Below are 23,151 nucleotides of genomic sequence, written 5' to 3'. Positions count from 1 at the left end.
AAAATAAATAAATAATTAAATGCCAATAAAATAAATGTTTTAAATAAATCATGAAATGTGTCAATAAAATAAATACATATATGTTTTTTTTTTTAAATCATGCAATGTCAGTAACCAGAAATAAATGTTTAAAAATAAATAAATGATGAAATCTGTCAATAAAATGAATCTCAAATCAAATTAAATTTGATAAATACTGTAAATATCAGCATCAACTGTTGAATGCCTCAATGTCCCATGGAATTTGTATTTATTTATGAGGATATTTATCATGTTTTATTATTTATTTATTGAAACATTTCATGTTTGGATTATTAATTAACATATTTTATTTATTGAAAATATATTTATAAATTGTATTGACATTTCATGATTTATTTTGAAATAATTGCTTAATTACTAATATTTCATTTTTCTATGCTAGTCTGCTTTAGTCTATATATAATTTGTATATTTACATTTACATTTATTCATTTAGCTGACGCTTTTATCCAAAGCGACTTACAATTGCTATATATGTCAGAGGTCGCACGCCTCTGGAGCAACTAGGGGTTAAGTGTCTTGCTCAGGGACACATTGGTGTCTCACAGTGGATTCGAACCCGGGTCTCTCACACCAAAGGCATGTGTCTTATCCATTGCGCCACCACCACCCCTATATAATAATATATATATTATATATATATATATAATATAATAAATATAGTTCTGTAGGTGGAGAGTTTTTGAGAGACAGATGTGTTGAATCAACCCTCCCTCGACCTGGCCACTTTTTATCTCACTCTCCACATGATTCAAACACACAATCGAGGCGGATGTAGATAATTGTGCCAGAACACGTGGCTGAGATCTGAGTCCTGCCATCTGTAGGCCACATGCCTCCTCTCACACCGCAGAGAGAGATGAAGGAAGAGAGAGATAGACCATGAGGGAGGAATGAAGCTCTCACACACATGATGCCGTTCATTTGCCAAAGCCAACTTTCTGCATTGCATCCTTTACTTGTTAAACAACTTAAGAAACAAACTACAGCTGGTCCAAAACGCAGCAGCTCGAGTTCTTACCAGAACCAGGAAGTATGACCATATTAGCCCAGTTCTGTCAACACTGCACTGGCTCCCTATTAAACATCGTATACATTTTAAAATATTGCTGATTACTTACAAAGCACTAAAAGGTTTAGCTCTGCAGTACTTGAGCGAGCTCTTAACGCATTATAGTCCTTCACGTCTATTGCGATCTCAGAATTCCGGCCAGTTGATAATACCTAGAATATCAAAATCGACTGCTGGCGGTAGATCCTTCTCCTATTTAGCACCAAAACTTTGGAACAGTCTTCTTAACATTGTCCGGTAAGCAGACACACTCTGGCAGTTCCAAGCTAGACTAAAAACACATCTCTTTGACCTAGCATACACATAACACATTATAGACTTCTATAATTCAATGTTAGGCTGCATAGATTAGGTCAGTTGGAACCAGGAACACTTCCCATAAATCCTGATGTATTTGTTACATCATAAGAAGAATGGCGTCTATGCTAATATCAGTCTCTCCGTTTATCCTGAGGTTTACCACAGTCCGCCGGATCCAGGACGTATCCAGATCTGATGAAAGACCTGCGCCTGAACATGACGACAACGCAGTCCTGAAGTGTCAACTAGTCTCTCCCCTGTGAAGGCCTTCCTCCCCTCCCTTTACCTCAGTACAGATAAAACATTGTCGGAAGCGATAAAATTCTGTATTATAAATTTGTCAAGGCTTGTACCTTGGATCCTGTTTCATGGTTTGCGTTCTCAAGACACCAGGCACTGTTGTTGTGCGAATGAGCGGCCGGAGCGCGTTAAGGGTTTTCTGTTGTGTTAGCGGCCACTAAGTTAATAACTAATGATCTTTGCAACGGAAGTGAATCAATCAAAACTCTGGGTAAACAATAACTTTATCCTAGAGATGCTGTAAAGCCTAAACAATCTCTCTGTTACTTTAATTTCCCATTATCACTGTAAAGCTGCTTTGAAACAATCTATATTTTTTAAAGTGCTGTTTAAATGAAGCTGACTTGACTTGACTTGTGCGGTGAGAAGCAGCTGTTTGCACTCAGAGAACTGCAAGATGACTTGAAAGTATGCACAACAAGTGTTAACGAAGATTAAAGCCGACATGGCGAGTCAGATGTCGGAAACGCCTGTGGTTGGAGGTTAAGCTCGTCTAACCTGTGCAGCGTCCGTTCTGCATGCTGTGCCCGTCTCTGCAGGGAACACACTTATACGAGCCCGGAGAGTTCAGGCACTGCTGACCGGGACACTGCAGTGCGTCCAAACACTCGTCAATGTCTAATAAAGGAAGACATGTAGAGCTTATGTAAATGCTATTGGATGAAGTGAAATAAAAGGATGAACTGACAGCCCTGCGTGTTCTCGTACCTGTGCAAGCGCTGTCCTGTAGCTGGAAGCCCACGGCACACACACATCTGAAGCTGCCGGGAGTGTTTCTACACTCGCCATTAGTGCAGCGCGTCGGGTTGAGACTACATTCATCTGTGTCTGAACACACACAAGTGAGACGGCACAAATGTGTTAAAATAGGCATTCAGATCAGTCATATCTTAGTAACATTACCATATTTAATTTTTGACAGGAATGAAAACGAGACTTTGAGGGATAGAAATAAAGTACCGGAGTTTAACAACAATCTGATTGTCTTTCTGGGAAAACTTTCAGTGGAGAAACTATAACCAATAGAAACTATTGTTTTCCACTGTAATGACTATGAAGGCACGTTCACACCGAGGACAATAACTATAATGATATAGTTCTAAAAATCATATTAAATATAAAATAATTGCACCACAACTGTAATGATAACGGCACAGAGAAAAGACATCATTGGAATCACTTTCAGGATTATTTTTTTCAGCTGATGAACGATAAAACACTGACAGCCAATCAGAATCCAGGAGACTTCAGAGCTCGAGCATTTAAAGCGATAGACGACAAAAGTGCATTGCGCTTATAATAAACAGAACGATATCATCCGCTGGTGTGGACACTAATATAGCTATTGTTATAGTTATAATTCTTGGTCGTAGTCAGTTATAAAAGCCGTCTAATCTGATCTTGATCTGTATCTGTATTGATGGTACATTTGTTGAAATGAATTAAATTATTATTATTAACAATAAAACTATCTAAGTTGCATGTACAAAATACAACTGTATGGTAAAATTCCAAGTTGTAATACGAAATAGGCAATAAAACATAAAGAAGTAATTGTGACTCTATATCTCGCAATATAAGTCTGTTTGGTAATTTTGGTAACGCAAAGCATTTTGGTCAGCTTGTGTTGTTGGTCACCTTGGCAGTGTCCGTCAAGAAGCTCAAAGCCCGTCTGACAGGACACACACTTGAAGGAACCGACCGAGTTCACACACTCTTTTCCTGGGCACTGAAGCTCATTTTCACACTCGTTCACATCTGGAACGAAGTAAGAAACAGACTCATTTTATGAATGGAACAACTTTGAAGATGAAATCTGTAATGATCACTTGTGAAAAAACAAGTGTGCTTAATTGTACCGAATGTGCACTTGTAGTGTACTTCAAAGTAGTAGTATTAAAAGTATATTTAAAAAAAAAACTGTACTTGCAGATAATATAATTTTAATTAAATAAAAGGCCACTTAAGTGCACTTAAAGAGATACACTTTCATGACTTTTTTTTTTAACACACTTAAGTACACTTTTAAAGTGCAATTAGTAATGTCAAATTAAAAGTTTTACTTTAAAGTACATTTTAAATCATTATGTTTTACTAAACACTTGTCATGCTTTAAAGAAATACACTTATGTTGATGTGCTGACTCACATACTAAAGCACATGTGAAGTACTTGGATATCATTTTAACTGTAATGTGTTATTCAATATTACATGAGGTTAATATATTTTAAATGTACTAAATTGCGACTTCATCACTGCAAATGTGTAATTACAAATGTATTTAAATACATGACACACTAGTTTAAATAGAAATTACATTAAACTATGTTTGAGTTTATCATAAATGCTTGTCAGTACATTCAGCAGTAACTTAAACTATATTTTATAAGACAATAGAGGTGTCACAGACCAGCATCCTCTGCTCTTCATTTCCCATCACTCTCCTCCTTTTCACACACTTGACATGCAATTAAGTGTCGGAAAACATTACATTTAATTCATACTTATTTCCATCATCGGTCCTCTTTTTAAAAGTATGCTAAAGTGCACTTCTTCTTCACATGTTGAGCTTGAGAAGGTTTATTCCAGTAAAACAGTTCAGTTCTGTCATGAAGCTCAAACCTTTGCAGATGTTTTCCTCCAGTCTGAATCCAGGCCGACACAAACAGCTGTAACTTCCCATGTTATTCTCACAGCGGCCGTTAACACACAGCTCAGGAGTCTGGCGGCACTCGTCGATATCTGCCACAAATAAACAACTTGGTCATTATACAGTGAGCTTTATGCTTTCTCTGCTGGAAACTCAGAGCTAGAACAAAGGACACTAAACTAGACAGGAGAAACTAAACAGAGCGGGGAAACAGGAACGAACGGAAACAAGGCAGAATGTTAAAATAAGAGTCAATAGAACAGAATATAAACCTGACAATTATTGACCTACATTAAGTAACATTTCAGCTTACGCCCTAAAGTATAGATTAAGTATGCTGGTCTTTATAATAATCTTTTGGTAACACTTTAGTTTAGGGTCCAATTCTCCCTATTAACTAGTTGCTTATTATCAAGCATATTACTAGGATATTGGCTGTTTATTAGTACTTATAAAGCACATATTAATGCCTTTTTCTGCATGACAACATTCTACATCCTCAATCCTACCCAATACCTAAACTAACTTACTAACTATTAATAATCAGTAACCAGGCAAAATCTTTAATAGTGAGAATTGGACCCTAAACTAATGTGTGACCGATCTTTTTACTTTGTGTTAATGTTTTTGTCTTTGGGAAAATAATATTTTTGATTAAAATTAAATCAAAATTTAAAGGTTTGAACCAAACCATAAATTGAATTTGAGAAAAACTAATTGCACTGTAAAAGTAACTTTAAAAAGTAAGTGTTTGCGCTGCATTACAATTTTAAGTTGTATTAAGTGAAAACTTAAATATTTGAGTTATATCAAGTTAAATCCAGGAAAGTTATTCTAAGACAAAATGTAAAACTGTGATAGCTAATTGTAACCCAGTTTTTCACGATTGGTTTTGTATGAAGAATCATACCTGTGCAGGTGCCGCCCTGCAGTCTGAAGCCAGTTCTGCACACACACCTGAAGCTGCCAAGTGTGTTTTCACACAGTCCGTTCGAGCAAGGAGTCTGACGGCATTCGTCGATATCTGGACAGATAACAGCATCCCACTTTCAGGGTCTGTACATATTTCACACGTTATGACTTGCAGGTTGAAACGAGTCGTTACCTGAGCATGCTCCATTTTTAAAGCTAAATCCAGGTCTGCACGACACACACCTATATGATCCCTGAGAGTTCACACACTCCTGTCCAGGACACTGCAATGGGTCCTGACACTCATTCACATCTGTAACGTACACATCAATCCATGCACACATGAACACAATAATATAAATGTATATTATTTCCACTTAAAAGCATTTTCTTACCCACACAGGTGTTGGCCTGCAATCTGTATCCGTCTCGACACGCGCATCTGTAGCTGCCCGGTGTGTTTTCACAGCGGCCGTCGGGACATGGGGACGGGGTCCGGCGACATTCATCAATATCTGAATAAAAGAAAGAATTACGAGAACTGAACAGAACGGGGAGCATACATATAAACACAGATTTAACAAGGGAACTAAACAAGGAACAGGTGAACATAATCATTAACTAATGAGTAGCTGATTAACTAACAAGGGTAAGGAGAGCGCTACTCTGAAAGGAGTACAAGAAACCTAAACGCATGAACAAACTAAACACAACCCAGACAATTATTCCATAATAAGTACTTTACTTAATGTAAAAGTATGCTAAAGTTAGCTTATTTTTCACAAGATAACACAAGATTAGTCTGCAAAAGGAATATTACATAGTGATATTTCTGTGTCGTGTGTTACCTGAGCATTGTCCATTGAGCAGATCAAAGCCAGGCTTACAGGAAACACACCTATATGAGCCCTGAGAGTTCACACACTCCTGACCCGAACACCGGAGCGGGTCAACACACTCATCTATGTCTGAGGATAATAAAACACCACATCAAGTATATCTGAGTTCTTTTTTGGAGACAGAAAACATATGACTATTATGCAATACATTTTAATATCCCTATCCTGTATACACCAGGATGAGTAGTTTTGTCTATACACACACACACACACACACACACACACACACACACACACACACACACACACACACACACACACACACACACTCAAGATGCTCATAGTACTCTAAAAGTGACTTCAACAGCATTTAATTTGAGAAAACTATCAAAATATGCACACAGAAACTCTTCACGACAACGCATCAAAATAAAAGTTCGGTTTAACTTGAAGAAATTATAACAGAAAAACATTACTCTTGTACAGTAGCATAGTAATATTAATACAAATTATTAAAACTAATTTATTTAAGGAATAGTCACAAAATTGTTCTGTTGTGCAGCACTTTGCTAAGAAAAATGAAAGAAACTTTGACATTTTAATTTGATTACATTTCATTACTACCTTTTTTTTATAATAAATTTGTATTAAAACATAAAAAAAATTCATAGGGCCCTGTTATTGCAAACATTTAAACAATGTTGTTGAAGTTTTTTTTAATTCAATTGATTAGACATGATTCATGATTATTAAAATTGAATTCAACCATTAAATTGGGGGGTGGGAAAAAATAAGATGGATTTCATATGGTCCTTTTAATAAACCATTGATAAATTACAAACTGTACAAACTGTAGCAAGCATATGCTTAATCACTGTTATAATTATGTGTTCTCCGGCCCCCCAAAAGGTTTGAGAACCCCATTATGGGTAAAATGATTTGAATTACCTATGCAGCTGTTCTCCTGAAGCTTGTATCCAGCTCTGCACACACACCTGAAGCTGCCCAGTGTGTTTTCACAGCGGCCGTTAATACAGGGATTGGGAACCTGACGGCACTCATCAAAATCTGTGGAATCCATCAATGATTTAACTGATCTCATAAATTATTATATGCACAACATTCTAAAAACATTCTATAAAGCACCATTGACACGAACGGTAAATTAAACACAGAGGACGTGGTCAGCCGAAAGAATGAAACGTCTCTAACCGACACACATGGTCTGCTGGGAGTTAGTCTGGTATCCCGATGGACACACACAACGGAAGCTGCCCGCCGTATTCACACACTGTCCCACAGAGCACGGCCTGGGCGTCAACAGACACTCGTTTCTGTCTGGAGAGAGAGAGAGAGAGAGAGAGAGAGAGAGAGAGAGAGAGAGAGAGAGAGAGAGAGAGAGAGAGAGAGAGAGAGAGAGAGAGAGAGAGAGAGAGAGAGAGAGAGAGAGAGAGAGAGAGAGAGAGAGAGAGAGAGAGAGAGATGAGATGAGATGCTTCGACCATCGCTTGGTTATTATGGTACTGCTAATATTGCTGGCTCCTGTATGATACATTACTCGTGCTTGTCCTTAATTGTAAGAGGCTTTCAGTGTGTTACAATAATGTAATGCACATGCACACAGAAATCCACACAGTTAAAGTATGTGCAGATGGAGACAGAGATGACAAATATATGAGCTGGCTGGCCTCTAGGCAATGTCACTATGACCTTTTACCTTTAAAAGCCTTGGAAGACACCAATGAGAAATCCTTCTATAATGCCAAATATATTGAAAATTATCTAACATAATGGCAGTGGAAGGAACATTTAATCTCAATGTGATTTAAAACCCATTTTAGAAGGTATACCGTACATATTTATCTTCTCTAGAGTGTAAGTGTAAGTCTGCAGTGTTGCTTATTTCTTATTCCTTAGTCATGCATTAACTCCCAGGTTCATACCTTGGCAGTGGCCTTGCTGAGGATTGAGTATATATCCAGTGTTACACACACACGTGTGTCTGCCGCCTGGCAGGTCAATACAGCGTCCCGACCCGCACACCTGAGGTCGTGATTCACACACTCGGCCATCTGGGGGAAACACACACTGATTCAATATCAGGTCAGTTTGTGGTTATCTAATCAGGGGTGCGTATTCAAAAGCTTCGATTGCAAACTATGGTTGCAAGTTCATTCGTTATCCGCAGTTCAACGAGTCGGTGTTTCCCGAAACTATAGTTCTAATGAACATTCACAAACAGCATCACAGAGTTGTGTGTTTGGAACGACAGATCTCGAGCTGTGCTTAGAAGTCTCTTGTTTTCATGACATGTGGACTCAATAAATCCTTATCTTGAGCCAAATAAGCAAGATGGCATTCAGTACAACCTGTATATTTTATGTAGAATTCATACAAACGTCATTTACGTCTTTTAGTCTGTCAAGAGATTTAAAGTGTCGTTTTTGAAGAGTGCGCATGTGTGAACGAGCTCTAGTGTGTAAGATCGAGCCTATGATTGAATCTGGAAATAAAGCAAAATAACTGAGAAAAATTAGAAATAGTCCTCAGATGCCATGGCTGTAATTTATAGCGAAAAGTCTAGCATTAATTCGATCTCAAACGAATCATTAAAAGAAGTTATTACTCCACTAAGTTCGTGACATCATAAACCAACATGGTTGAACGACAACTTTGCGACAGTACGGTTTCGGGAAACAGTCGTGACTCGATAGTTGATTTCTTCATTGATGCATCGCACTACGGTAGTGAAGCAGCGAGTGACGTCGTTGTTCGGGAAACAACCCCAGATTAGCCCAACTCAATCTCAGAGGTATGGCGTGTTTATAACTTGATGGACATTTATTCATTCCTCTCCAAACTAACATCATCGAACAATCAAACTGGATGCAAATGATGAGAAAATTACAGTGCGGAATTCAGCTCTGCATTTTTCAAGGTTGAGATGAATTTGGCGTCACTTCAACTCTGGAAATCAAAGATGTCGGTCATTTATATGAGCAGGCCAATTAAGTTTTTTCTGTGCACTTCTGAGAAACACCCAACAGCCATATTAGTGGCATTACAATAAAGAACAGATTAAGAACAGCAGTGCCCCAAAATTCATGTAGTTGAGGACATAAACAGACCATTACCTCTTTAACTTGAACAGTTTTAACAGCTGTACAAACAACATATGCAAGAGTACCTGTCCCAAATCCCGCTCTCAGCCTACTCTTACTGTTAGGTCATATATCACTACAAGGAGGAACTCGAGAGTACACTTCTGAATCAGAAAATGACAACTGGGACGTCCAAAAGTCTCATGGGCCTTGTCTCAAATAGCACACATCATGTGCACTTGTGGTCCTGTGCGCACCTGTTAAGTCCACAAGACTGTAGGGTGTCCATCCCATTTGTCATTTTGATATGCACACTTTTGCAGAGCCCACAATGAATCGAGCTCCGCACAGACTTCTACCTGACAGTCAAAGCGCCAAGAAAGTGTGGACTAAGAGGAGGTTTCGTGAAGGATTAGGGTTCCTTTTGGGACAGGGTCATGGACTTCATGAAAGGCCACATCCAGAGCACTTTATGGGACAGGGCCTTCAAGTCACAAGCCTAAGCCTAAGCCTAAGAAGTGTGCTTTATTGTATAGAATGTGCACTTGTAGTGTACTTCAAATCTTAAAAAGTATATTTAAAAAAAAAAATTTACCCCCAGATAATAGATTAATGAAATAAATAATGCCACTTAAGTGCACTTAAAGAGTGATGATTTTTAATACACTTAAGTACATTTTTAAAGAAATGCACCTTGTAATAATGTAAAAAAATTGCAAAATACTTTTTAAATCATTGTTTTAATAATCTTTTGTGTTGACTAACATACTAAAGCAATAAAGCATACTTGATCATAATTTTAACTGTAATGTGTAATTCGATATTACGTTTAAAGTTAATATATTTTAAATGTAATAAATTGCAACTCCCTCATTGGAAATGTGCAATTACACATTTATTTAAAGTCCCCCTGTAGTCAATCATTTTATCCTGTAAAACTCATCTTTGATCACCAAAATTACTTATTTAAACGTTTTTTTCCTTGAAAATAAATTGAATAGCTTGAATGTAACTTTAAACCCTTTCCTCATTTCCTCATTTAGTATATGTGGTTCTATGAATATGATAATTAGCCCCGCCTCCTCTCACTCACACCAGCTCAGAGATTCACTCGTTGACGATCACACGTTGATCTGATTGGTTACAAGAATCACTGCAGTTTCATAGAGAAAATACTCAGCAATGGTGTTGACTTATGAATTTCCACATGGTTTGTCTTAAAGCATATTAAAAACACCACATAGACACATAAACAACATTAAAAGCTGGATTTTCACCACAGAGGGACTTTAAAGTTTGTCAGTACATTCAGCAGTAAACTTTAACCATAATTATGAAATTAAAGTGCCCCATTATGCTATTTTTAAAGTTTCCTAATGTTGTCTCCTACAACAGGTTTACATGCATTAAAGGTAAAAAAAAGGTTTCATTTTCTCATAAAATACATTTGCATACACCACATTTTCACTGATTCTCAAACGACTCGTCAGATGAATCAATCTCTCTAAATCCCTCCTTTCTGCAAGCTACTCTGCTCTGATTGGCCAGACAGCTCAGTCTGTTGTGATTGGTCTACCGTGTACAGCGCGTCGAAAACAAAAAATCTTACTTTTGAAAGACAATAACTTTATATACGGTGCACTTTCAGATTTAAAACTTTGCAGTATGTTTTCATTCACTCAGAGCTGTTACACACTACATGAAAGGTCATTTTCAAAAATCCATAATAGGGGCACTTTAAATAAATAGATGTACTTAAGTCCTACTTAAGTGGGTCAAAAATTGCATTTACTATGAATGTATTGCATTTAATAAAATTTTCATATAATAACATGCAATTAAGTGTTTGAAAACATTACACTAAAGTATATTCTTTTAAAGTATATTATTTCCGTATTAAGTGCTCTTTTATAAAAGTATGCTGAAGTGCACTTCTCTTCCTGAAGCCTCAGCGATGGCTTACCTTGTCGAGTCGGCAGTGGCCGGGATGTAGTCGGCACAGGAGGTCTAACTGGAGAAACTGGCTGTCTGTTCACCGAGGGCCGGCTGGTTTGCGTACGGACAACAGCTGTAAACAATTAGATTGAATTAAACACACCTCCACAACTGTGCTTTAATAAATAACTTTATGAGAAACGCTGTCACTCACACGTGTTCACTCTGGCCGGCTGGTTGGTTGAGGCGGCGTTCCCAGGACGAACACTGGAAGGCTGAGGTCTGGCGTTTGTGGTTTGAGAGACGCCACCAGTTGACAGGTTTGGATTCGGTTGAGTTATAGTGATAACCGAACCGGTCTGTGGACCAGCGTTAGGTTTCTGTGGTCTCGTAGACTGAGAGATGGAAGGTTGCTGGACTCTGATGGTTTGCGTGTTGGTCGATTGTTGGATTCTGGTTGACAGTGAGCTTGTTGAGTGCGTCCTGGAGATTTCAGGTTGGGATACTACGACCTGTGTGGATGTGCGAGCATTTTCAGAGACCAAGGGCGGCCCGCCGGTGTCAACCACCTCGGCTATTCTTTGGTTAAACTTGACTGCCGAAGCCGAATAATGGTAACCCGGTCCAGCAGGACAGATCTCTTTGAAGGCAGCTGTGAACACAAGGTTACGTGCTGAAAACCTGTAAAAGTCTAATGCAGTTACATTTTCTTGTTTCTTAAAGGAGTAGTTCACTTCAGAATAAAAATGTCCTGATAATTGACTCTCCCCCCACATCATCCAAGATGTTCATGTCTTTCTTTCTTCAGTGTAAAAGAAATGAAGGTTTTTGAGGAAAACATTTCTTCTTCAAAGTCTCGACATGATCCCAGCCGATGAATAAGAGTCTTATCTAGACAAACCATCGGCCATTAAAAAATAAACATTTATATACTTTTTAACCGCAACTGCTCATCTTGCACTAGCTGTGAAGCGCCACACATCACGTAATCACGTTGAAAGGTCAAGTGTGATGTAGGCGGAAGTACAGACCAAGTGTTTACAAAGCCAACGTGCAAAGACTAAATCAAACGCCCTTTACAATAAATAAATAATAAATAAAAGGTAAAACACCGATATTGGACGATTTTGAAGTTGGAGGAGAAAATGAGATGGAGTTTTTCACCCTACTCTACATTTACCGCCCATGTCAGGTTACCGCCTGACCTTTCCAACATGATTACGTAATGCTTGAAGTCGTGGACGTGCAAGACAACCATTTGTGGTTAAAAAGTATATAAAAGTTTTTTTTTTTTTTTTTTTTTTTTTAATGAGTGATGGTTTGGCTAGATAAGACTCTTATTCCTCGGGCTGGGATCGTGTCGAGACTTTGAAGCTGCACTGAAACTCACATTTGGACCTTCAACCCGTTGATAATCATTGAAATCCATCATATGGAGAAAAATCCTGGAATGTTTTCCTCAAAATCAAAAACTTTTCGACTGAAGAAAGGAAGACATGAATATCTTGGATGACGTGGGGAGAGTAAATTATCAGGAAATTTAAATTCTGAAGTGAACTAATCCGTTCCATCGAGCCAGGAACAGGAAGGGTCAACCGGGACAACGTTAGAACCACAACTTGTGGTATTTAAACGAAGACAGACAAATTACACAGTAATATTTCATCTCCTTTGATATTCCTCCAGTCATTTTCAAAGAAATATTGCTGGTGGTGTGGGTGGGACGGGGTCCTTGAGGAACATTTGGACTCTTCGTGTTAAAACCAAATCATGTTGTTTCAATATTCTGTACTAACACATAATGTTCTCAGTGCTGTCATCCATCCTTCTTCCTACTCTTTGCCCAAACTTATGCATTAAAGATGCAATGTAGTTGTTTGAAAAGACAAGTGCATTCGCTGAATGCCTGAAAAGTCTCTTACCTGAGCCGAAGAAAGGGCATAACTGACACTTCTTCCCCCAGGCTTTTCCCACTCGACTGCAGCAGCAGATCTGTTTGGTGATGTTCCTCAGGATGGGAAGAGAACAGGAGCCCTGGTTCAGGATCCGGAAACACTGGTCCTTCTCCTCCGAGATCACCTTCTGCGCTATGAGGGGAAAAACAGAGCAGAATATAATTACGTAGGGACACAGGTATGGATAGGAATCTAAACATGCAACAGATCGTACATGCAGATATTAATGCATTCATTTATGATCATACTGCTTCTTGAAGTGATTTAAGTGGTCTTTTAAAGGGTTAGTTCGCCCAACAATGAACATTCTGTCATTAATTACTCACCCTCATGTCGTTCCAAACCTGTATGACTTTGTTTTTCTCTGTGGAGCACAAAAGCAGGACTTTAGAGGAATGTTCACGCTGCTCTTTTCCATACAATGAAAGCATAAAGATATGAAAAAATCTGTCTATATATGACTCACACTGTACATCTGAAGACATACCGTTGTGAAAAAGAAGTCCACTTGAGCACATTTAAAAAAGAGAGAAATTATTAGTTTATTTTGCCTTATTAAGAGTGCTTTTTTGGCCCACTTAAGTAGAACTTCAGTACATCTTCATACGTGACTTCATAATTACTTCTGTTTTTTTAAATAAGTGTACTTCACTGCATTTATATTGTTACACCTTAAAAAGCATTTCAAATTAAAACTTTTAGTGTGACATTATTACTAACTGCACTTTTTAAAAGTGTACTTAGGGTCCATTTTGATTTCAGTTGGACTTTATTTACTTTGTTAGCGCATATTACTAGTCTTGTGGTGAACAATTAATCCGTGCAAGTTAAAACACAGAAAAAAATGTTTTGGCTTCGTAATCTTTAATCAAAATCTGAAAATGCCCCTCCCCTCTGCATTGGAGGACCTTCCCTGATGGTCACAGCACTGGAGAAAAGTCGTTTGCAACTTCTGGTTCACGCGGACTTTAAGTGTGTTAAGAAACAGTCATGAAAGTGTATCTCTTTCAGTGCACTCAAGTGGCCTTTTTTCATTTTATACATTATATAGTGTGAGTAATAGAATTTAAAACATAATTCACTGAAATCTTGCTTTTTAAACCAAAAAATAAATAAAAATAATAATAATAATGTGGCAGATGCCAACATTTTTATTGTAAAATGTTTTTTTGCCTGCTAGAATTCAGTGCACAACTTAAACTGTTAATCACTGTACTTTCATTGTATGGGAAAAGAGCAGCTCGGACGTTCTGCAAAACATCTCCTTTTGTGTTCCACGGAAGAAAGGAAGGTTGTACGGGGTTGGAATGATGTGAGTAAATTATTCTTTTGGGAAATATTCCTTCAAGTTGGTTGGGTTTGTCATGGACGTCATACTTACGCAAATAGCTTAACACAACAGCCCCAAGGAAATAAATATTTCTGCTACTCATTCTACAATGACATCATTCTTTACACTTTTGGCGCTTTGATTGGTTCAGCAGCACAAACAAAGTTTAAAGTAGAGCCAGGCATACAATAATCAGCCACAGAGCCACTGGAAATGACACACAGATCAGCTTGAGCAAATCACTGCACAATGTAATACATATAACGTAAACAGCAGGCATTGGTACACTTACCTGACTGACAAACATGCTCAGAATCTCAAGAAGGCTTGACAAGATTCAGACAAGAAGAAAACTTGATTAAAATAGAGTCACAGAATTTCCCAGATGCAAAAACTCAGGCAGAAAGAGGCAGCTCCCAGTCGATGGGAAAACACCAGAAAACACGGAGCGATCAGTCAGGATAGGCCTCGATTTAAGGATGCATATGCATGGAGCCGACAGGCATCTCTCAAGCAGAGCCAAGTAATCCTGCTGGAATAGACAGAACCACAGCCACACACCGCCAAAGCCTTCACTCATGTGCATTCACTTTGTAGTGTGGATTTGAAACTCATGATGTGTTAGTATTGGCCTGTGTATGACTGAGGGCTGTAGCTGTGTGTGGCATGGCTGTCCTCCTCTCGTGTCGGACTGTCCCGTACTTACAGATGCAGATCCCATGAGAGGCGTCCAGTAAGTAGCCCTCTTTGCAGACACAACTGTAGCTCCCTCGGGTGTTTACACAGTTCCCGTTTTCACAGAAACCCGGCTGCAAACACTCGTTAATATCTACACCAGAGGAGGAAACATGACTGTCATAACCTGATGTGTTGGTGTGTGTGTGTGTGGGTCAATACCCTTGTGAAAAAGAAGTGCGCTGAATGTGAACTTGTAGTTTACTTCAAGGGCCCTATTTTAACGATCTGAAACGCAAGTATCAAGTGCGAAACGCAAGTAACTTTGTGGGCGGGTCTTGGGCGCTGTTGCTATTATACCGGCGGGATAAATGACTCTTGCGCCCGACGCAAATCTAAAATGGGTTGGTCTGAAGTTGCTTCATTACTCAAAGGTGTGGTTTGGGCGTAACGTGAAATAAACCAATCAGAGTCATCTCACATTCCCTTTAAGAGCAGGCGCGCTTGTTCCATGGCGGATTGCTATTATAACGGCGGATTTGCCAGGCACACGCCAGCAGCGGTTCACAGCCGAGGAGACCGACGTTCTCGTCAGGGCCGTAAAACACAGAGAAGTGACATTGGGGATGGGAGAAACACACTCAAATTAGCTTTGGTTAAACAGGCGTTTAATAATTTGGGTAAATGTGTAAGCTAGATTTATGCCTATTTTTTCACATCTTCATGGACACAACAATGATTTCCCTCGTGTGTTAATATTGTTCCTTGTAATAATGTATGGTTTTCTAAAAATGGAAACTGCTGCGTCTGTGTGTAGATGAGATAAGCAAAGTGCATGTGCGTTGTGCACACGCTACATTATGGCCAAGCATGCGCCCTTAAAATAGCATCTGAATAACATGCGTTGCGCCACTGACTTTAGACTAGGTTTCTCCTGGTCAGTGGCGGAATTGTTTTCTAAACCTGCAAAATAGCACCAGGGAACGTTTGTGCCGGGACACGCCTCCTCTTTCACTGAACCGCCCCCCGGCAAGTTCATTCCCTAGTTTACCGACGTGCGTCTGTGGAGGGAAAAGTCCGCTGTGCGTCGGGTGCAAAATAGGAATGATACATGCGTCGCTGTACAAAGTCAATTGCACTGTGTCCAAGATAGGGCCCCAAGTCTTAAAAGTATATTTATAAAAAAAAAAGTTAATATAACATTAAGAAAATAAAAGGCCACTTAAGTGCACTTAAAGAGAGCACACTTCCATGAATATGATTTTAACACACCTAGTGCACTTTGTAATAATGACAACAAAGTTTTATTTTAAAGTATATTTTAAATCATTAATTATGAAATTACAAATTAAGATTCTACTTAAGTGGGTTAAAATAGCCAAATGCAACTCACTGGATTTACTATAAATTTAAACTGTAATACATGAAAATAACATGCATTTAAGTGTATGAAAACATTACATTCAGTTCACACTTGAGTATATTCTTTTAAAGTGTATTATTAACGTAAATGTAAATGTATGTTAAAGTGTACTTGTTTTCCACAAGGGTTTGTTTGTCAGACCATGTTAGCCATTGACCAGCGGCTCAATATCTGGTTGGTGTAGGGATGAAAGACATGTATTTTTACTGAAGAAGCACCAAATGTCCAGACAAACAGACAGACTGGACAAGTTTCGATGGGTTGCTGACGTGTAAAAGTGCAGCTTAGTTTCAATAAAAAGTATTTTCCTGAAAGTTACAGTGTATTGTCATTGAGTTCTTATCTGAAAAGATCAAGAAATATGTTTTTCCTCATGATTCATCCACTTTAACACTGAAAAAATAAACTTTTTGTATGGATACCTTGTATTGTGGTGTTCAATGTTAGAAATACAGCAACCATTAATGTAACGTAATCTGTGTTTTGAAGAAGCAGGAGAGGAGATGTAGAGAAAGAGAGATACGTAACAAATCTGGAGTTGTCATCATTGACCCTGTGACCACCTCCAGCTATGTCTTGATAAATTGATTTCACAGTGTGTTTATCAAACCATCTGGAGTGCCGTTACGGTCAGGATAAAGATTGGAAAACAATGCCGTAGCTTCTCCTCGGGGGAGGCTGGTCTCTGGATCTCACATATATCGACAAATGGTGAAAGTTTCATTCCATCGTAATTACTAGCATGTGAGATTATTTGGAGTACGCAAGTAATTCAGATAGATAGATAGATGATAGACAGACAGACAGACAGACAGACAGACAGACAGACAGACAGACAGACAGACAGACAGACAGACAGACAGACAGATAGATAGATAGATAGATAGATAGATAGATAGATAGATAGATAGATAGATAGATAGATAGATAGATAGATAGTTAGATGATAGAGAGATGATAGATAGATGATTGATAGATAGATGATAGACAGACAGACAGACAGACAGACAGACAGACAGATAGATAGATAGATAGATAGATAGATAGATAGATAGATAGATAGATAGATAGATAGATAGATAGATAGATAGTAGATAGATAGATGATAGATAGACAGACAGACAGATAGATAGATGATAGATAGATGATAGATAGATAGATGATAGACAGACAGACAGACAGATAGATAGATAGATAGATAGATAGATAGATAGATAGATAGATAGATAGATAGATAGATAGATAGATAGATAGATAGATAGATAGATAGATAGATAGATAGATAGATAGATAGATAGATAGATAGATAGATAGATAGATAGATAGATTAGTCAGTCAACACGATGAGTGAGAGTGAGAAGCGGATCTTCTTCAGTTTCAGTATTTAGACAGAGCTAGACATGATCACAGCAACCGTCAGAAAGTCTTTAGTGCCGGAAGTGTTCGGCTGACCTCTGGATGAAGGAAGGGAGAGTGAAGTGTGTGTTTGCATGTTCCTAAAATGTGTTTAAGATAATGGTGAACGCTAGGATGGATCTAGAACCGGGACAGCCTCTTACCCACACACTGAGTCCCGTTGAGCCGCTCGAAGCCTTTGGGGCAGATGCCCTGTCCATTCACTGTGTTTCCTGAGGAGAAAACAACACACTGATCTCTATCCTGACAACATCTGTCAAACTGCAGGCAATAATCACAGTGAGAAATGTATGTAGACAATTAACAAGTGATTCATCATCAAAACTGAAACAAGAGGCTGAAACAAATACAAGAACACAAAACATCCTGAAACGGTATTTCATTATGCCACAGTGTCTGTGTTCTTATATGTGAGAATATTTAGCTTATTGTTTATGCATATATATTGCATTAAATAATATATATTTACATTTATTCATTTAGCTGACGCTTTTTATCCAAAGCGACTTACAATTGCTATATATGTCAGAGGTCGCACGCCTCTGGAGCAACTAGGGATTAAGTGTCTTGGTCAGGGACACATTGGTGTCTCACAGTGGATTCGAACCCGGTGCGCGCGCGCACGCACGCACGCACGCACGCACGCACGCACGCACGCACGCACGCACGCACGCACGCACGCACGCACGCACGCACGCACGCACGCACGCACGCACGCACGCACGCACGCACGCACGCACGCACGCACGCACGCACGCACGCACGCACGCACGCACGCACGCACGCACACACACACACACACACACACACACACACACACACACACACACACACACACACACACACACACACACACACACACACACACACACACACACACACTCTACTGGTCAAAACTTTTAGATCGGTAAGATTTTTTTATGTTTTTAAAAGAAGTATCTTCTGCTCACCAAGGCTGCATTTATTTCATAAAAAAAAATATAGGGCCCTATTTTAACGATCTGAAACGCAAGTGTCAAGCGCAAAGCGCAAGTAACTTTGTGGGCGGGTCTCGGCGCTGTTGCTATTTTCCCGGTGGGATAAATGCCTCTTGCGCCCGGCGCAAATCTAAAATGGGTTGGTCTGAAGTAGCTTCATTATTCATAGGTGTGGTTTGGGCGTAACGTGAAATAAACCAATCAGAGCGACATCTCACATTCCCTTTAAGAGCAGGCGCGCTTGTTCCATGGCGGATTCCTATCATAACGGCGGATTTATCCATCCATCCATCCATCCATCCATCCATCTATCTATCTATCTATCGTAATAATGTATGATTTGCAAAAATGAAAACTGCTGCTTCTGTGTAGATGAGAGAATCAAAGTGTATGTGCGTTGTGCACACGCTACATTGATTATGGCCAAGCATGCGCCCTTAAAATAGCATATGAATAACATGCGCAACGCGCCACTGACTTTAAACTATTTTTTCCTGGTTAGTGGCGCAATTGTTTTCTAAACCTGCAAAATAGCAAGAAGGAACGTTTGCGCCGGAACACGCCTCCTCTTTGCGCTAAACCGCCCCCGGGAGCGCAAGTGTATTTCCTGACTTACCGACGTGCGTCTGTGAAGGGAGAAGTCCGCTGTGCGCGGGTGCAAAATAGGAATGATACATGCGTCGCTGTACAAAGTCACTTGCACTGGGTGCGAGATAGGGCCCATTATGACAATTAAAAATGACTGTTTTCTATTTTAATATATTTTAAAATGTAATTTATTCCTGTGATCAAAGCTGAATTTTCAGCATCATTACTCCAGTCTTCAGTGTCACATGATCCTTCAGAAATCATTCTAATATGATGATTTGATGCTCAAGAAACATTCATTATTATTATCAATGTTGAAAACAGTTGTGTACATTTTTTTTTTTTTTAAATTCTTTGATGAATAGAAAGTTCAAAAGAACAGCATTTATTTAAAATAGAATATTTTCTAACATTATAAATGTCTTTAATGTAACTTTTGATCAGTTTAACTCATCCTTGATGAATAAAAGTATTGATTTATTTGATTTCTTTCCCCCAAAAATAAAATTAAAGTCCTTACTGACCCCAAACTATTGAACGGTAGTGTTTAATGTTACAAAAGCTTTAGATTTCAGATTAATGCTGTTCTTTTGAACGTTCTATTCATCATAGCATCATGAAATAAAAATGTAAAAAACTGTTTTCAACATTGATAATAATCATAAATGTTTCTTGAGCATCAAATCATCATATTAGAATGATTTCTGAAGGATCATGTGACACTGAAGACGTTGAGGACTTCAAATACCTGGGCGCATGGGTCAACTCAACTGAGCAAGATCTAAAAGTGAAGAAGGCACTTGCATGGAGGGCCCTGAACGGCATGAACAGTGTATGGAACTCCAACCTTTCCCGCCAAATCAAACTCAGCTTCTTCTACGCGACGGTAGAGTCTGTTCTCCTCTATGGCAGTGAATGCTGGACCCTGAATCCAACCCTAGAGAAGTCCATGGACGGGTGCTACACCAGGATGCTGCGTGCAGTGCTTAACATCAGCAAGAGTGCGCATGTAACCAACAAAATCCTGTATGAGGGAGTACCAAGAGTGAGCAACAAGATTGCTGTGAGGAGAATGAGACTTGCGGGACATTGCCGAAGGCATCGAGAGCTGCCAGCCAGCAAGCTGGTGCTATGGGAACCAACACATGGTCATCGGTCAAGAGGACGTCCCACGCTAACATACGTGGACATACTCAAGAGGGATGCAGGAGCCCAGGGCACCAACAAACTGGCCAGATGCATGGAGAATAGGGATGACTGGAGGCAACGATGGAAGGCTCGTCTGAGGACGACCTAGAGAAGACTGGAGTAATGATGCTGAAAATTCAGCTTTGATCACAGGAATAAATTACACTTTAATATACATTCACATAGACAACAGCTGTTTTAAATTGTAATAATATTTCACAATATGACTGTTTTTGTTTGTATTTTTAATCAGATATTGCAGCCTTGGTGAGCAGAAGATACTTCTTTTAAAAACATAAAACATCTTACCGATCTAAAACTTTTGACCGGTAGTGTATATAACTTAACACACAGCACTTAACATTCCACCATTTGAGTGATTCATCCATTTATAAGGCAAAACCTTGCGAAAAAGAAGTAAACTTTAACATACTTTTAAAAAGAGTACTAACTATGGAAATAATATACTTTGAATAAAATATATGGTATATACTTAATGTAATGTTTTCTGACACTTAATTGCGTGTTATTTACATGTTAAATTGATAGTTAATGCAATTAGTTGAAGTATTTTGACCCAATTAAGTAGAATCTTTAAATGTAAGTTCAAAATTAATTCTATTGTATATTTAAAATGTACTTCTGAAGCATTTATGGTTAACTAAAATATGCTTTATTGCCATTTCTATTGTAGCTTTTCAAATAGATAGATAGATGTTTATTCACAAGGGAAGGCATGTTCCCTGATCAGTGTTTTATTTGATTTTATGTCTTTCACAACAAAGCCTTCCAGCAGTTCAGGAATACTTTCCACAGTTCTTCACGGAGAGGAAAATAACTATTTGTCCCTGTGAGGTTTAATATTTGTGGCTCTATAGGGGAGCTGACGATCCCCAAGGATGGCTCTATTGTTCCAGTCATTATTCTGCACTGGGTAAATGATTATGTAACCGTGTGCTTAACATTATCAACCACTCAGGGTCGTCGAGAAGTTAGGAAAATATATCCTTGGCAAATGTTTCTCAGTACTGGGAGTCGAATTTCATCTATTGTAAAATTAAAAAACAAAATCTTACTGAAAGTTACTTTTCCGAGATATCAGGCTCAAATTTGGAACAAAACTTGTCTAGATTTATGGCTTTGATTTTCTCACAGTTTGAGTAAAACATGTTTTGGAAAATATATGTTTCATTTAAAATTTTTAAATAGTTTTTTTGTGCATTTTTCATTAAAAAAGCAATAATCTTTCAAGTGTTTTCTTGAATTCATATCAAAAGTGAAAGAGTCTGGTCTCTTTTCACTTCTCAGTATCCCTCTATGAGCTCAGAGGAACATTTTAATTTGATGTGGGTAAAATTACAGCAAGATTTACAATTATCAAACCAAACATATTGACCTTGGAAGGCATCTCCCATATTTGTGGCTAAATATAGGCAGAGATGGAATATTCAAAATTAAAAACCACAGCCCTGTTTGCCTTAGAAACCACTTTTGATATGAAAGTGTTAAAAAGAGACCAAACTGAAGTCTGTGCTCCAAAGCTTTCAAGATTTACCACAATTTAAGTTGGACATTTCCTTTTCAGGTCTTTGCTCAAAAAGTGATTAATAGGTAATATATGGATCATAACTATTCCATAAATATTTATGTACCATTTTTCATTATATAATTAAATATTTAGTTATATTTATGTAAAATGTAGTACCATCAAATCCCCTAAAAATGGTACACGTACCATTATAATGTAATTATAATGAGATTTAGGCAATATTGCAATTAAAGTTTAACTCATGTAAAGCGTAGGTTAAATGCTCATAATCGTAGCAGCCATAACCGTAGTAAAACATGCCATACGCCGATTTTAATCACAATAAACAGGCATTTCAACACTTTAATGGCATCTATTCTACTCTGACCAAAGTGTGCATGTGCATATTTCTTTTGCTGTTGAAGAAACTGAGTTCATGTTGATAATTATTATGTCATTGTATGTCACTATATTTAATAAATGATAGTGATGCTGAAGTCATCTTTTATTAAAGACATGAAAGCAAAGGATATAGCATTCATCAAGATGATGAGGAATGTGAGTATGCTGTAATGTTTAGCCAGCCGGCTGATCGAGCGCTGATGGCGACACCTTGACTGTTGCAATAATAATAATAATATAGTAGCAGGACTTAAATGAGCCGTCTGCCAAACACTCTCTAAGCTATATTTACATCATGAAGTCATGTGGCGACTGCTCTATTTTCTGTTTTACAAGTAGACGTGTTTTTCTAGCCAGCTGAACTGATATCAGTGTGTGTGTGTGTGTGTGTGTTGGAGTTTACGAGTTAAAAAGGAACAAACCTTCACTGAGTGTTTTGTTCCCTCTTTGTGCTCAAAGTACAAACTGTGCTGCTATAAACAGTGTGAGTGTTTCTGTGAACGCTCCAGGCCGGACCG

At 38.4% G+C, this 23,151-nt stretch overlaps 1 protein-coding gene across 3 annotated transcripts in view; it reads right to left on the bottom strand.

Moving 5' to 3' along the window:
- The window catches only part of LOC309507767 (latent-transforming growth factor beta-binding protein 4-like), a 66,037-nt gene that overhangs the window by 20,412 nt on the left and 22,474 nt on the right, over positions 1-23,151 (bottom strand). Inside the window, exons 5-20 of one of the 3 annotated variants that reach the window (XM_082182136.1) lie at positions 18,094-18,162; positions 15,143-15,265; positions 13,074-13,238; positions 11,366-11,803; positions 11,180-11,284; positions 8,059-8,187; positions 7,328-7,453; positions 7,064-7,183; positions 6,125-6,244; positions 5,672-5,791; positions 5,470-5,589; positions 5,275-5,388; positions 4,337-4,456; positions 3,353-3,472; positions 2,423-2,542; positions 2,213-2,332 (exon numbers count right to left, since the gene is read on the bottom strand). In XM_082182136.1, the coding sequence (XP_082038262.1) occupies positions 2,213-2,332; positions 2,423-2,542; positions 3,353-3,472; positions 4,337-4,456; positions 5,275-5,388; positions 5,470-5,589; positions 5,672-5,791; positions 6,125-6,244; positions 7,064-7,183; positions 7,328-7,453; positions 8,059-8,187; positions 11,180-11,284; positions 11,366-11,803; positions 13,074-13,238; positions 15,143-15,265; positions 18,094-18,162 (2,229 nt within the window). The remainder of the gene's footprint in view (positions 1-2,212; positions 2,333-2,422; positions 2,543-3,352; positions 3,473-4,336; positions 4,457-5,274; positions 5,389-5,469; positions 5,590-5,671; positions 5,792-6,124; positions 6,245-7,063; positions 7,184-7,327; positions 7,454-8,058; positions 8,188-11,179; positions 11,285-11,365; positions 11,804-13,073; positions 13,239-15,142; positions 15,266-18,093; positions 18,163-23,151) is intronic. The other 2 variants (XM_082182137.1, XM_082182138.1) reach the window with 2 other exon arrangements.

Source organism: Leuciscus leuciscus (genome assembly GCF_965113295.1).
Source record: "Leuciscus leuciscus genome assembly, chromosome: 10".
NCBI lineage: Eukaryota > Metazoa > Chordata > Actinopteri > Cypriniformes > Leuciscidae > Leuciscus > Leuciscus leuciscus.
Note: the sequence above shows the minus strand (reverse complement) of the source record. Positions and strands in the feature narration are given on the sequence as shown.